Source organism: Diabrotica virgifera, chromosome 3 (genome assembly GCF_917563875.1).
Source record: "Diabrotica virgifera virgifera chromosome 3, PGI_DIABVI_V3a".
Taxonomy (NCBI): domain Eukaryota; kingdom Metazoa; phylum Arthropoda; class Insecta; order Coleoptera; family Chrysomelidae; genus Diabrotica; species Diabrotica virgifera.
Window position 1 is genome coordinate 231,345,377 of NC_065445.1, and position 15,216 is coordinate 231,360,592.

Below are 15,216 nucleotides of genomic sequence, written 5' to 3' on the forward strand. Positions count from 1 at the left end.
AAAAAAAAAGTGTAGTCACGAATTTTTACGTTTAACTCGCTACAACTCTGTTCCATTTTAATATTTTTTTCTAAAATATCTATGGCATATATTTCTTACCTTTGTGAAGACTATGAAAGTAACTGTAGTCTTTCTGTCTTTTTTTATAAAAGTTATGAATCACGTTTATGTTAAAACATAGAGTACAAAGAAGTTTTCTGGAAAGTTTTAGTTACAAATGTTTAATAGAAAAAAAATGGCGCAACTTTTAATATAGACGTTATGTATGTATGTATCGGTTTTAGAACGTCTTTCGACGTTGTCCGATGCCTAACTTCCACGTCCTTCTATCATCCCATTGGCCCTCTCTAAGATCCCTTGCACTCATTGCTTTGGTTACCCCTTCTTTCCATGTCTTTTTGGGTCTTCCTCGTTTTTTGCGGTTTGGTGGTACCCACTGCATGATCTTTTTTGGCAATCTTGTGTCTTCCATTCTTTGAACATGACCATACCAAATCAACTGTTTCCTCTCAATGTCTGTTGTTAAGTAGCCATCTATTCCAATTCGTCGTCTTACTTCCTCATTTCGAACTCTTTCCCTACGGGATATACCTAACGATCTTCTAAACACATCCATTTCTACAGCTTCTAAGTTTTTTCTGTTGTTCTCGGTTATTCTCCAAGTTTCTGCTTCGTAAAGTAGGTTGCTTTTAATAAGTGTTTCATAGATATTGTATTTTCGCTGTATTCCTATTTCGGAGCTCCAAAGTATTCCATTTAGGCAGCCAATTGTTCTTCTAGCTTGTGTTACCCTTTTCTTTATTTCCTCATCGTCTTTTCCCGTTCTATCGAATATTACTCCCAGGTACGTGTATTCACTACAGGATGTGATTTGTTCATTATCCTCAGCTCCTATGGGTAGGTATTTAGTTTTTTCCACATTAATTTCCAAGCCCCACTGTTCATATTCCTCCTTTAGTTTTCTTGCCATATACTGTAGGTCGTCTTTATCATTAGCTATGATCACTTGGTCATCAGCAAATTGTAAGGTATATAAACAAACCTCTCCGAGGTCTATACCCATACCGTGGCATTTGCGTTTCCACTGGTTTAGTGCTTTTGCAACATATATCTTGAACAAAGTTGGTGAAATACAGCAGCCCTGGCGCAGACCCTTGTTAACTGTGAACTTTTTAGATAGTGTGTTGCCAATTTTTACTTGTGATGTAGAATTTTCATATAGATTTTTTAAGGCGTTGACTAGAGTGTAGCTGATGTTAGTTTCTTGTAGTGATTTCCACAATTTAGTCACAGGAACGCTGTCGTATGCTTTACGGAGGTCAACAAACATAAGATGGGTCTCGTGATTGGTTGCTGATTTTTTTTCAATTAATTGTTTTAGGCAGAAGACATTATCTGTGCAAGTCCTTCCAGAGCGGAAACCAGCCTGTTCTTCTTCTTCTTGTTCCCTATACTCCATGTCAATGAGATTTCTAAGAATGCGCCCGTACACCCGGCTTAGTGTACTAGTTACCGATATTCCTCTGTAATTTGAGCAATCCAACTTATTTCATTTTTTATGAATGGAAGAAATATAAGCTACTTTCCATAAACTGGGTGGTGTGACACCGTTTATATATTTGTTCATACACCAAGTAAGTGCTTGAAAGAGTTTATCTGTGCCACATTTTATTAATTTGGCAGGAATATATTCTGGCCCTGGAGCTCTACCATTTTTTAGTTCATTTACAGCTTTCTTCACCATATCAACTCCCACTACTATCTCTTCGCCTTCAACGAATACTTCTGTTGGTGATTAGGTGGTATATTCGGCTCTACTTTCTGTTAGCAAACTCTCGTAGTATTCTTTCCATTTTTCTGTTGATATTAACTGAACAGAAGTAGTATTTCTTTCTGTGTTCTTTATTTTGTTTAAAAATTTCCATGTCTCTGAACACTTCGTTGTTATACATACGTTGTTATACATATAGACGTTATACATCCCCAAAATAACGCTTATTTTTCGAGATACTGACCATGGGAGGTGAATGGCTAATTTTGCTGTGTATAAGGTGAATAAATGTGCTGAAAATGAAAAAGAGGCTTATTTTGAATTTTATGTGACGGAACATTGTCAAAATCGCAATTTTAACCTAAAAATGAAAAAAAAAAGTGAAGTCACGAATTTTTACGTTTAACTCGCTACAACTCTGTTCCATTTTAATATTTTTTTCTAAAATATCTATGGCATATATTTCTTACCTTTGTGAAGACTATGAAAGTAACTGTAGTCTTTCTGTCTTTTTTTTATAAAAGTTATGAATTTTTAAAAATAAAAGGTGCAGATTCGTGAATTTCAGAGTTAAATCGCAAAAATTAAGTGACAAAATTTAAAATTTATCTATTTGATTACGTTTATGTTAAACCATATAGTTCAAAGAAGTTTTATGGGGACTTTTGGGTCTAGATATATTATAGAAAAATATGGTGCAACTTTTAATTTAAAAAAAAACGTGGTTTAACTTTTTTTAATTTTTATTGCCAAATTGCGATTTTGACAATTTTCTCCCACCTAAAATTCAAAATAAATTTGATTTTCGTTTTCAGCACAATCAAAAACATAAAGTAAGACCAAAATTAGCCATTCACCACCAATGATCAGTATCTCGAAAAATTAGGGTTATTTTGGGGATTTATAACGTAGATGTTAAACGTTGCACCATTTGTTTTCTATAAAACATTTTGATCCAAAATTTTCCAGAAAACTTCTTTGTACTCATGTTTTATTTTTGAATTTGATTTAAAATCTATATCTCAAATTATGTCAGTCAAATTTTGCGATTAAACTTTCCAATTAACGATTCTGCACCTTGTACTTTAAAAGATTCATAACTTTTACTAGAATAAGACTAAAAGTTTAAAGCAGAAACCATTGTCTTCAAAAAAGTGAGCGATATACAGGGTGTTTCATTAATAATTGTCCATATAGTAAATGGAGAAACCTTAGCACAAAATACGAAGATTTAACCTAAAACACTTAAATAAAATGTGGTTCTTTACTGAGTTACAGGGTGTTTTATCTAAAAATTTAAAAACTATTTTTGCTCAGCATTTTAAAACTATTCGACGTATTCTTTTCATACTTGGCAGAAAGTATAGGTACTATACAAACTACTAAATTACGTTAAACAAACGTTTCTGGCTATTACCAGAGACGTACGACGGGGGAAAGTGAATGGTTGACCCTTTACAAATTCTACGCCACTGGAGGAATTGCTATTTTAGTTCAATTTTTGGATTCTCCAATACTTTCTATGAAAATAATATACTCTTTATTCGTAACGATAAAGTCATTAGTTTTCGAGATCTTTGAGGTTAAAAATGAAACGACACGGTTATTTTGATTAATGTATTGTGTGGCATCATTTTTAATTTCAAATATCTCGAAAACTAATCATTTTATCGTTACGAATGAAGAGTATATTATTTACATAAAAAGTATTGGAAAATCAAAAAATTACACTAAAATAGCAATTTCGCCAGTTGCGTAGAATTTGGGAAGGGTCAACCAGCCACTATCCCCTGTCGTACGCCTCTGGTAGTAGCTAGAAACGTTTGTTTATCATAATTTAGTAGGGTGTATAGTAGTCGCACTTTCTGCCAAGTAAGAAAACGATACGCCAAATAGCTTTAAAGTACTGGGTACAAATAATTTTTAAATTTTAATCATATGAATCATATCATAAATTAATCAAAATAACTGTACCGTTTCATTTTTAACTTCAAATATCTCGAAAACTAATAACTTTATCGTTACCAATGAAGAGTATATTATTTACGTAGAAAGTATTGGAGAATCTGAAAATGGCACTAAACTAGTAATTCCTCCAGTGGCGTAGAATTTGAGAAGGGTCAACCATTCATTATCCCCTGTCGCACGCCTCTGGTAGTAGCTAGAAACATTTGTTTATCATAATTTAGTAGGGTGTATAGTAGTCGCACTTTCTGCCAGGTATGAAAAGGATAAGTCGAACAGTTTTAAAATGCTGAGCAAAAATAGTTTTTAAATTTTTAGATAAAACACCCTGTAACTCAGTAAGGAACCACATTTTATTTAAGTGTTTTAGGTTAAATCTTCGTATTTTGTGCTAAGGTTTCTCCAGTTACTATATGGACAATTATTAATGAAACACCCTGTATAGTGTACAAACTTTAGAAAAATATTAAAACAGACCAGAGTTGTAGCGAGCTAAACGCAAAAAACGTGATTTATTTTTTTTATTTTTAGGGTACAATTGCAATTTTGACAATATTCCCCCACTTAAAATTTAAAAGAAATTTCATTTTCGTTTTCATCACGGTCAAAAACATAATTTAAGACCAAAATTAGCCATTCTCCACCCATGGTCAGTATCTCGAAAAATAAGCGTTTTATTGTGGCTTTCTAATGTCGACATTAAAAGTTGCACTTTAGAGCTATATACTGTAAATAGACAAGGCGAAAACGGCGGGTTCGAAGGGGAAAATATTACCATGAGATTTTTTTGCATAATCACATTCCACCCGGAACTTTCGTAATTTCCAAAATTTATGCTTAACCTCTGAGTGGCGCTTTCCTGCTATGGACGTGGATAATAATTTCAGTACTTTTTTGGATAAGCTTGTCCGTATCTTCAATAAAGCATTTCCTTTAATTGCAATTAAGCCAAAACATCGCAAACCCTGGACTACTAAAGGTATCCGAATATCTTCCAAGAATATGCGTTCTCTTCTCTATATCAGGAAATTTACTACCAACGTTTCTATCACTGAATATATCACCAAGTACAGGGCAACCTATCTTAAACTTATAAAATCAGCTAAAAAAGACTACTACCATAACCGTTTGGGAAGCTCAAAAAGTGTTGCAAAAGAAACTTGGTCCATAATAAACGATCTTCGAAATAAAACCCACACTGCTAAAACAATTTCCCTTCCAGACCCTGAAAATCTAAATGAATACTTTGTTAATGTGAGTAAAAATATTACATCAACTATTTTGCCACAACAAGATCCCATTGCTTATCTCCCTAATTCAAGAAAGGTCTCGAATTCATTCTTTATAAAACCAGTCGATAAATCTGAACTGATCCAAACAATCAATAGTATCAAAAGCAAATCCTCCTGTAGTACTGATGGTCTATCGATAAAAAAATTTTCTAATCTCCCAGAAAATGTGTTAGAAGTCCTCATCTCATTAATTAATGATTCCTTTGAGAAAGGTAAATTTCCAGAGTGCCTGAAGACAGCCATCATTATTCCTCTTCATAAGGGTGGTGAAATATCTAATACCTGCAATTATAGACCTATTGCACTACTACCGGTACTCTCCAAAATTATTGAGAGACTCATAAAAGCCCGACTTATGTCCTTTCTAGTTGAAAACAACATTTTATCACAAAATCAGTTCGGCTTTTTAAATAATAAATGCACCACTGATGCCATCTTTTCTGTACTACATGAGGTTTATCAAGCACTGAACAATAATCTTCACACTGCCACCGTTTTTTGTGACTACGCCAAAGCTTTTGATTGTGTAAATCATAACATTTTGATAAGAAAACTAAATTTCTACGGAATTCGAGGTATTTCTTTAGATTGGTTCCAATCTTACTTGGATGATAGGAAACAACTGGTTAGAGCAAATGATACAGACTCTAGTCTCAAAAACATTGTATGTGGGGTACCTCAAGGTTCAGTATTGGGTCCTCTACTTTTCCTTATCTTTATTAATGACATCACTAGTTTAAAAATCGATGGAAAAATCTTTCTTTTTGCTGATGATACCAGTATCACTTGGAGCAACTCAAATATTGCAACTCTTCATGCTACTATAACTTCTGATCTACTTACAATAAAAACCTGGTCTGACTCTAATTTACTCTCGTTTAACGTAGATAAAACAGTAGCATTGTCTTATAAAGGAGTCCTTCAACCCTTACCTCTTAATAACAGCCAGATCAGTACCGTTGATTCTGTGAAATTTCTTGGTATTTTTTTAGACAGCAACCTTAAATGGTCCCACCATATCGATTTGTTAAGGAAGAAACTATCCTCAGCTTGCTATGCTATAAGATCTGTTTCGAATGAACTCAATTTAGCATCTTCCAAAATAACATATTTTTCTTTGTTCGAGTCACATCTTCGTTATGGTCTTCCTTTTTGGGGTTCTGGTACAGCTACCCAATTCGATGTTATTTTCAAATTACAAAAAAGAGCAATTAGATATCTGTTTGGCCTCAGAAGAACAACACATTGCAGAAGTTACTTCAAAGATCACAGAATTTTAACCCTTCCATCTTTGTATATTTTAGAAACTGTTTGCTTAATTCGTAAACATCTACATGTCTTTCCACCAAGACCTAATCATGACTACTTCACGAGAAATTCTACGTTTGACGTCTATATGCCGACCCCGTCCTCTGAGTTAGTAAAGAAATCTATATTATATTCCGCAAAAAAACTTTACAATCATCTCCCTCTACAACTTAAATCTGCAGCATCTTTCCCCAAATTCCGTAAACTGACAAAAGCCTACCTATCTGAAAGACCATATTATTCAGTAGAAGATTTTCTTAATCAATAACTAAGAAATTACAGTACCCTTTGCACAAGTAGTATTTTTATTATCATTTTTTTTTTGTGTATATTTGGGTGTCATATGCAGCAGCTTAACTTTTAAACTTATTAATTACTAGGTAGACTATGCATTTGCAATTTACTTAAATTTTGCAATTGACTACTTCTGTTTAACTTCATTATTATTGTTATTATTGTAAATATATTGACGATTTATGTAATTTTAGTAAATTGGATTGTTATTGTTTTGTTGTCTTGACTTTTTATAAGCTTTGTCGATAAAATTGTACAATTTTTCATGACAATAAAGCATATTTCTATCTATCTATCTATCTACCTGAGACATCCCAGAATAAGGTTCAAGAAGTCGCCCACGTGAAAAGTGGGCCAATTTTTTTTTAACAATTTTTTTTAATCAAATTTCAAGACTCAATATTTTTGGCCCGAACAATTTTTTCTTTAATTTTTTGGACCATTCGGGACAAAAAAGATCTCTTATAATTTTTCTCTAAAGTTGATCGTTTTCGACTTATAAGCAATTTAAAATTGAAAAAAACGAAAAATGGCGATTTTCAAGGCTTAATAACTCGGTTAAAAGTTATTATTATGAAAGTCAATATATGACTAAATCAAAGTTTAAAGCCCCCTACAAGATCCTGAAGAAATTTTTGTCATTATTTTATTACTAAGCTGTTATTTTTAAGTAATAATAATAAGCGTCATGCACGTGTGCGGGGCTGTAAATACTGAGTGCGAGAGAGAAGCCATTCCAGCAGTCCAATTGTGCATCTTACTCGCACTCATATTTACAACCGCGTCAATACGATCTAACCACTCATTATTATTAGTTAAAAATAACAGCTTAGTAGTAAATTAATGACACAGATTTCTTCAGGATCATGTAACGGCGACTTTAAACTTTGATTTAATCACTTTCTGACTTTCATAATAATAATTTTTGACCTTAAAAATGGCCATTTTCGCGATTTTCAAATTTTAACTTGCTTATAACTCGAAAAAGATCAACTTTAGAGAAAAATTATAAGAGACCTTTTTTGTCCAGAATGGTCCAAAAAACCTAAAAAAAATTAGTCCGGGCCAAAAATATTGATTTTTTGCAATTTGATTAAAAAAAATTGTTAAAAATATCTCATGGGAATATTTTTCCAAACGGACCCGCCGTTTCCGCCTTGTCTAAAAAATTTCAGAACAAAATATTAAAATCGAACAGAGTTGTAGCGATGTATACGCAAAAAAACGTGATTTCGTTTTTTTTATTTTTAGGTTAAAATTCCAATTTTGACAATGTTCCCCCACATAAAATTCAAAATAAACCTCATTTTGGTTTTCAGCACTCTCGAAAATATAAAGTATGAATAAAATTAGCCATTCACCCTTCGGTGGTCAGTATCTCGAAAACTAAGCGCTTTTTTGAGGGTGTCCCGGTCGTGTAAATTCCCTACTTTGACTTATAAAAGAACTTCTTACTCCGTGGCGTTACAATTCTTCGTGTGTTTTAGAAAACTTGACTTGCCTCCATTCCTTCGGTCTTGAGCAATATCCATCTAATTCTCCACCCCCATAGCTTTAAAGTCTCCTGCTGTATTATCTCGTCACCGGAGTCGAGGGCGTCCACGTGGTATTCTTCCAGTTGGAACTTCTTCTCATACCAGCCTTCTATTATCTCATCAGAATCTCTTCTGAGGTGTCCGGTCAATTGAAGTCTTCTGGACTTTATAGTATCGTTTGCGGTAACGATCCTGAACTATATGATTACGTCGCATGCGCACTTTTAAAAAGGGCGTTCGCGGTAATCGAGTTCTGAACTCCTACTCCGATGCTTACTCCGGGATTTTGTCAGATTTTGTCGTTCGCGGTAACCGAACTGCGAGTTCGGAACCAGTTCAACCGATCCTTGGGATTTGAAGCGAACTCGAAGTCCGAATATGCGCAGTAGGAATTTCAATTTGAAATCAATAATTTATTATAAACGAAAAATATCTGACCCTGGCGAGATTCGAACTCACGACCATTCGGACCTTTCGATCCAAAGGTAGGCGCTCATATTTGGAGAATGCTTTTGTATGGTCTCGTAGCTTATTAAAGTCACTAAACTTATAACAATACAAGATTTCATTAAACCATGCCTATTCATACTATAAACATATATCCGGTTGATCTGATCTAGTAAAATGTTCATGCAAATCTGAATTAAAATAACAAATTCATAAAAATAAGATGGACACATAAAAACTAGGTTATAATAGTCTTATGGACTTTATAGTTCTAAATTCGTTCGCGGTGTAAATCTATCTTGAACTGATTCTGAACCGCGCTTGCGTACAACCCGAGTACTAAGAAAATTCGTAACTAATCCTGGACTAGTCCAGGATCGTTACCGCGAACGAAGCTTATATCTTTTATTATGTTAGCCTCTGGATACAGTTCTTAGAGCTCTTTGTTAGTTCTTATCCTTTATTGTCCTGCTGCTTTATCAAGCACAGACCCGACGATCTTGCTTAGGATTTTTCTTTCCCAAACACGTAGTTTCTCTTCGTTTGCCTTTGTGATCGTCCACGTTTCGCTACCATGCATCACTACGGGTCGTATGACTTTTTTATGTAGTTGTATCTTTGTAGGTATTGTTAGTTGTTTCCATTTTATGAAGTTTTAAAGGGCATAAAGATATCTGTTGCCGGATTGCTCAGCAATGTTTTAAAGTTATAAACAATATTTTGGCTTATAAACAAATTAGTGCTGTGGCCAGGAGGGGGTGCTACGGGCTCCTTTATTTAGATGGACTTACCCAAGTTTTTTTTATGTATTTTGACCCGTAGAACACGAATTTTTTGGGTAACAGTTGATCCGGATGTCGATACGATTGTTATAAACAAAGAACTCGAGGAATTACATAACATCAATTTTTCGCAAAATAAAACATTTTTTGTATTTCTTGTACAAGTTTTTTTGTAGGATGCATAGTTTTCGAGATAAACGCGGTGGAACTTTCAAAAAATCGAAAAATTGCAATTTTTGAACGCGAATAACTTTTTATTAAAAAATAAATTAGGAATTCTGCTGACAGCATTTGAAAGTTTAAGTCAAATTGTACCGCGGTTTTAATTATTTACATTGCTAAAAATTAATTTTTTTATTATTCAATAAAGCAATTTGTTTATAAGCCAAAAAATTGTTTATAATTGTAAAACATTGCTGAGGCCCCTTAAATAATCCGATTTTAATTCTGTAAAATGTATTAGATAGGTAAAGCACCTCTTTATATGTAAAAAAATTAGCCAACTTCTAAATGGTCTACTTTTTGTTCAGAAAGATTTTAAAAAATTTGAACTTTTTTTAAAAACATTTAGATTGCAAATTTATTATGCAAAATCTATTAAGTCGATTTTAATGAAATTTGGTAGAACGTTTAAGTAAGTTATAACAATTTTCTAAGCGAATTACTAAGGTTCTAAGTGCCACCAAAGGGGTTAAGAAACATTGAATAACAACAGGCGTATTTTGCCCCCTTATTTTGTATTTATTGCTATATTGCAGAAAAGGTAATGCCTTAAGAAATTTTTGACCAGTCGTATGTCATACAAAATTCAATTATCTTTATTTTATTTCTCTACGACTTTGTTCCAAAACGAATCGTTTTAAAGTTATAAGCAAAGAAAGCAGAAAAAAAATCGATGTTTTTCGAAATTTTTAAATATTTTAATTTTTTTATTAATGTTCCGGACATATTTGAGAAGGAGCATAAGTCAATTATTATTACTGAAGGTGTCACCTAACTTTATCTGCAAAAATCCGAATGTCACCTCTCACATCCAAAAATAGACTTTTTTTACAGATTAGTCCTGGTCTAGTTTTATGTATACCTAATAACGCTTAATAACAAATAAGTTTGAAAAGAGAATGAATGCGAACATTGATATACTTTGTAACAAACTACACTACTGTTGAAAAACTAATAAATATACTCTTTTTACTTTTAGTCTACTAACACAGTCCCCAATCTCGATGGAGCAAACTGGCTTCGATCATGGAGTTCTTCTATCAATAAACGACAACACCCTACACCCATGAAAGCTAAACCTGGTCTAGGTGTAGGAGAAATAGACGCTAAATCTGTGTTTCCAGAAGACGAAGCGGATACAAAAGAAAGACAAGCAATGGACCAAGCGAGATCACATAAGACTTCAGCTACAACGTCGAAGGCAGATGCTCTGGATAATGTTAGTTTGGATTAATGTGTTTCAGATATTTATAATAAATTAAAATTCCAAAGTTTTTTGTAACATATTTGTATTTTATTACGGATAGTTTTCTAAATATCTTCTTTTTGAAGTTATATTTATTTATTAAGTATTATATTGTGTATATTTTATTTAATATTTTTTCCGGGTTTGGACCGGGATGTTCTTAAATGGCGGATATAAGAGTGCCACTCAATCTTCCTTTACATTTACGGAATTTTTTTGAGAATTACAAAAAAAATAGTAATTAATTTATTCAGCACCAACAGTGATGGAAGTTAATACAATCGAATACTTAATGTACCTGGAATAGGGAACTTGCATATGTTTGTTTTATTACATAATAATGTTCAGTTTCGTTTAAAAACAGGATTTCCAAAATTTCACGCTTCAAAACTTCATAATAACTTAGAGGTACAAACTTAAAATCTTCTGTGTTTTTAAATAATTTCAAACGATCGAAAAACGCGCGAAACCTTGTGGCGTCATATCATAATATTTTATAATGACGTTTCTCATGTCTAATATAAAATTATATAGCCATATGTTTTTGAAGATACTAATTTGATTTGTGTGTGTTTACTATTGAAAATAAAAGTAAATATTACAAGGGTTGTTTAGTACCATATTGTGTTGAAGTACAACCTTAAAAATTCCCAATAAATTATTTATTAGATTACCCGTCGACAAGTAAAAGTAGTTAGGTACATGCGGAAAGGACATTAAAGTCATTTTGTGTGAAAAACATTCTAATGTAAGCATTTAATGTCTGTTGTTGTCTGCTTAATAGTTTTTTTAATAATTCAAGTGTATTTTAAACAAAAAGAAAATATAACTTTTGGTACCTAGATTTATGTAGGTACAACATTAGAGATTAAAAAAAATAGAACGGAATAGGCCAATACACCTAGTTTTTATAGATTTGCAAAAAGCATATGACAATATACTGATACCGAAACTATGGGAAGTACTGCAAAACTCCAACATTAACTTTACTCTCATAAAAGCTGTCCAAAATTTATACAGTGACATGAAATCTGTAGTAAAATTAGGAAACAAAATAACAGATTTGTTTGAAGTCAACAAAGGTCTATGACAAGGATATTGCATATCACCGAGTCTGTTTAAGATTTATGTCGCCAAAGCCCTTACAATATGGAAAAGAAAATGCAGTGGAATGGGCATCCAAATAGACGACAACACTTGCCTGTACACCCTTTAGTTTGCAGACGATCAGATAATATGTGCAAACGGTAAAGAAGATTTGGAATATATGACTCGCAAATTGAAGGAAGAATACGAAAAATGGGGATTGCAGATGAATGTAGAAAAAACACAATATTTATGCCTAGGTGAGGATTCAACTGATATGATATTGGACAATAATCAGAAAATAACTAGCTGTGATAAATATATGTATTTAGGAATTAATTTCAACAAGGAAGGTACTGTGTATGCAGAAATTAAGAGCAGAATAAATAAAGCAAGAACAATAATTAAATCATTGAACGGAGTTTTGTAGAGTACCGAGATAGGGAAACAAAGAAAAATGAGAATATACAATACCATAATTAAGAGCACATTGGTATACGGATCCGAAATATGGAGAATAAAGGAACAGCAAAAAAAAAAGAAAATTAGAAGCTACTGAGATGGACGCCCTAAGAAGAGCAATTAGAACATCGAAATTGGACCGGGTTAGAAATGAGGAAGTAAAGCGAAGAATGAGTTTACAGGAAACGGTTGTAGAATGCATTGAGAAGAAACAATTAACGTGGTACGGACATGTTCAGAGAATGATGGATGAGAGACTGCCGAAGAAAATTATGAAATGGATACCTACAGAAAACAGGAAAAGAGGAAGGCCAAGAACGATACAAGGAGTAAGACGATCAATGAGTGTACGGGGATTAGAAGATGAAAACTGCAATGATAGAAGATATTGGCAACAAGGCATCGGACAACGTCGGAGGACGTTTTGAACCCGAATTTATATAAAATATACAACATTACAGATTGAATGATACTTACCTATACAATATTTTTCTGGAACTGGTTTTACTATAAAATTAAAATAAACTAATCATAATAATACAGATTTATGTTCATAATGGGCAAGTTTTCATACTGCCGTTAAAAAGCCTCTTGGGCCATTTTAGAAAAATTGTGTTAACAAAAACACTCAAATATTATGAATTAATGGCGCGGAACTCAAACATCATACTGATATGACGTCACGACCAATGAATTTGAATTTTTCTCTCGACTTTAATCGTCTTTAGGGGCCAAACGAAAGACAAAAACACCTTTTTTTTTCTTTGATATACTTATATTTTAAATTATGTTCTGTTGTGATTTATATCATTTTTTAGAATTTAAATGTGTTATGCTAGTTCCCTATTGATAAATCATACTTTCCAAACTTAAAAAGATGTCTCATTGTATATGGAGCTCTCTACATGCATTCTGACAAATAAATTATTTTTCTTCAATTTAATTTGTTTTTTTTATATGATAGTATTATATAAGTTGTTATAAGATTAGAATCTGACCAAGGAGTGGCCAAAAAGAAAGAACTATTTTTTTAATAATATCTTCTGTCTTCCATATTAATAAAAAAAATTGACAACTATTATAACCACAATAATTAAATTATGTACTTAATACGGGCCACATAGTCTAGGCGCAAGCCACGTCACCGTGGCCTTTTCAATTCTGATGAACAAACCCAAGTATTTCTTATGTATCTTTTGGTTGCTGATTACGAATTTCGAGGATGGATTTCGAGGATGGAAATTAGTTCTAGTTTTCACTAGAATTGTCTAAAAGCCCATAGTTAAAACTAGTTTTTCCTAGTAAATTCGGGTTTTAACTGAAAAATCGGGTTTTTACGGTAACATAGCTATTCACAAGAAAGGAGACCAAACAGTTTGTGATAATTACAGAGGCATTACCCTGCTAAACGTGACCTACAAAATATTGGCTTACGTTCTTTACGATCGACTGTCGGAATATTGTGAAAGCATAATAGGCAAATCCCAGTGTGGGTTTCTCAAAGAAAAGTCTACTATCCAGTGGCGTAACAAACTCCGTCGGGGCCCTCCCGCAGAATAGGAAATGGGGCCCCCTTTAAAAAATTACTAAATGCGACATGTGTAACAAATACCTATAATTATGTGTTACAGACCAGTAAATCAACGTAAGATATGACGATACCGTGTAATTTTCAGTGTCACCACCGAAGTGGTCAACTTAAGACTTTTCGAGTTATTTATGAGTAAAAATATTTATTGTTCAACAAAGAAACCACGTTTTTAGTCGATGTTTCGCAAATAGTTCAAAGAGTAAGTATTCGATCGAAAAGAATATTGTTAACAAAAATGAAGTCTATCGACTCAGTAAAAGAAAAGTTGTAGCTCTTGAAAAGTTTTTCTTATTCGTCAAATACCAAATCGAATATTTCAACGTGAAATAACCAAAAAATGAAATACTTTTCAGGGAAACTCAGAACTTTTTTAAAGTGTTTAAAATAAGCTTTCTTTTTTACAAAAGTTTCTAGCATCAAAACTAAGCCAGTTACGCTAAAAATACAGTTAATCCCATTTTTTGGTAAAAAAAATTGTGAAAATCTCCCCCTATTTAGCACCCCAAATGAAACTAATCATTATCGCCTTACAAATTACCTAATTTTTTTATATGACCTGTAAGTTTCACCGGTTCAAAGTGCTTATTTTTAAAAGGGTTCTAGTTAAAGGGCTTGAACGAGTCACTAATCACGAGTATATGCAAATTTTAAACAGCGATATCTTAACCAATTTTTGTCTTACAGAAAAACAAAAAAAATCCAAAATATTTATAAAAGCATGACCTACATTTCTTTACTCTTTGAGATTTTTCGTATCACTAATACTTTTTAAGTTATTTCGAAAAAAGGCATTTTCCAAAATAAAAAAACTGTTTTTACTATGAAATCAAATTTTTTCAAAAATAAGAACTTCGAACCAGTCAAACTTACAGATCATATAAACAATAAATATTTAAAGTAAATGGTAAAGCGTTATAATAAATTTTATTGGGGGTGCGAAATAGGGGCAGATTTTGACGATTTTTTTTTTTAACAAAAAGGGGCCAACTTTATTTTGAGCGTAATTCGTATAGTTTTGATGCTAGAAACTTACAAAAAAATAAAAATAAAGCTTTTTTGAAACATTTAAAAAAAATTTTAATTAGTTTTCCCCGAAAATTGCTTCATGTTTTGGTTATTTCAGGTTGAAATATTCGATTTGCAATTGGACGAATAAGAATAATTTTTCATGAGTTTCAACTGTGCTTTTATTGTGTCGATAGACTTCATGAATAA

General features: G+C 32.6%; 1 protein-coding gene across 1 annotated transcript in view; it reads left to right on the forward strand.

The window, feature by feature from the left end:
* The window catches only part of LOC126881585 (uncharacterized), a 72,647-nt gene extending 59,299 nt beyond the window's left edge, over nt 1-13,348 (forward strand). Inside the window, exon 4 of the mRNA XM_050645944.1 lies at nt 10,596-13,348. Within this exon, the coding sequence (XP_050501901.1) occupies nt 10,596-10,850 (255 nt within the window). The 3' untranslated portion in view covers nt 10,851-13,348. The remainder of the gene's footprint in view (nt 1-10,595) is intronic.
* Nucleotides 13,349-15,216: the final 1,868 nt, after the last annotated feature.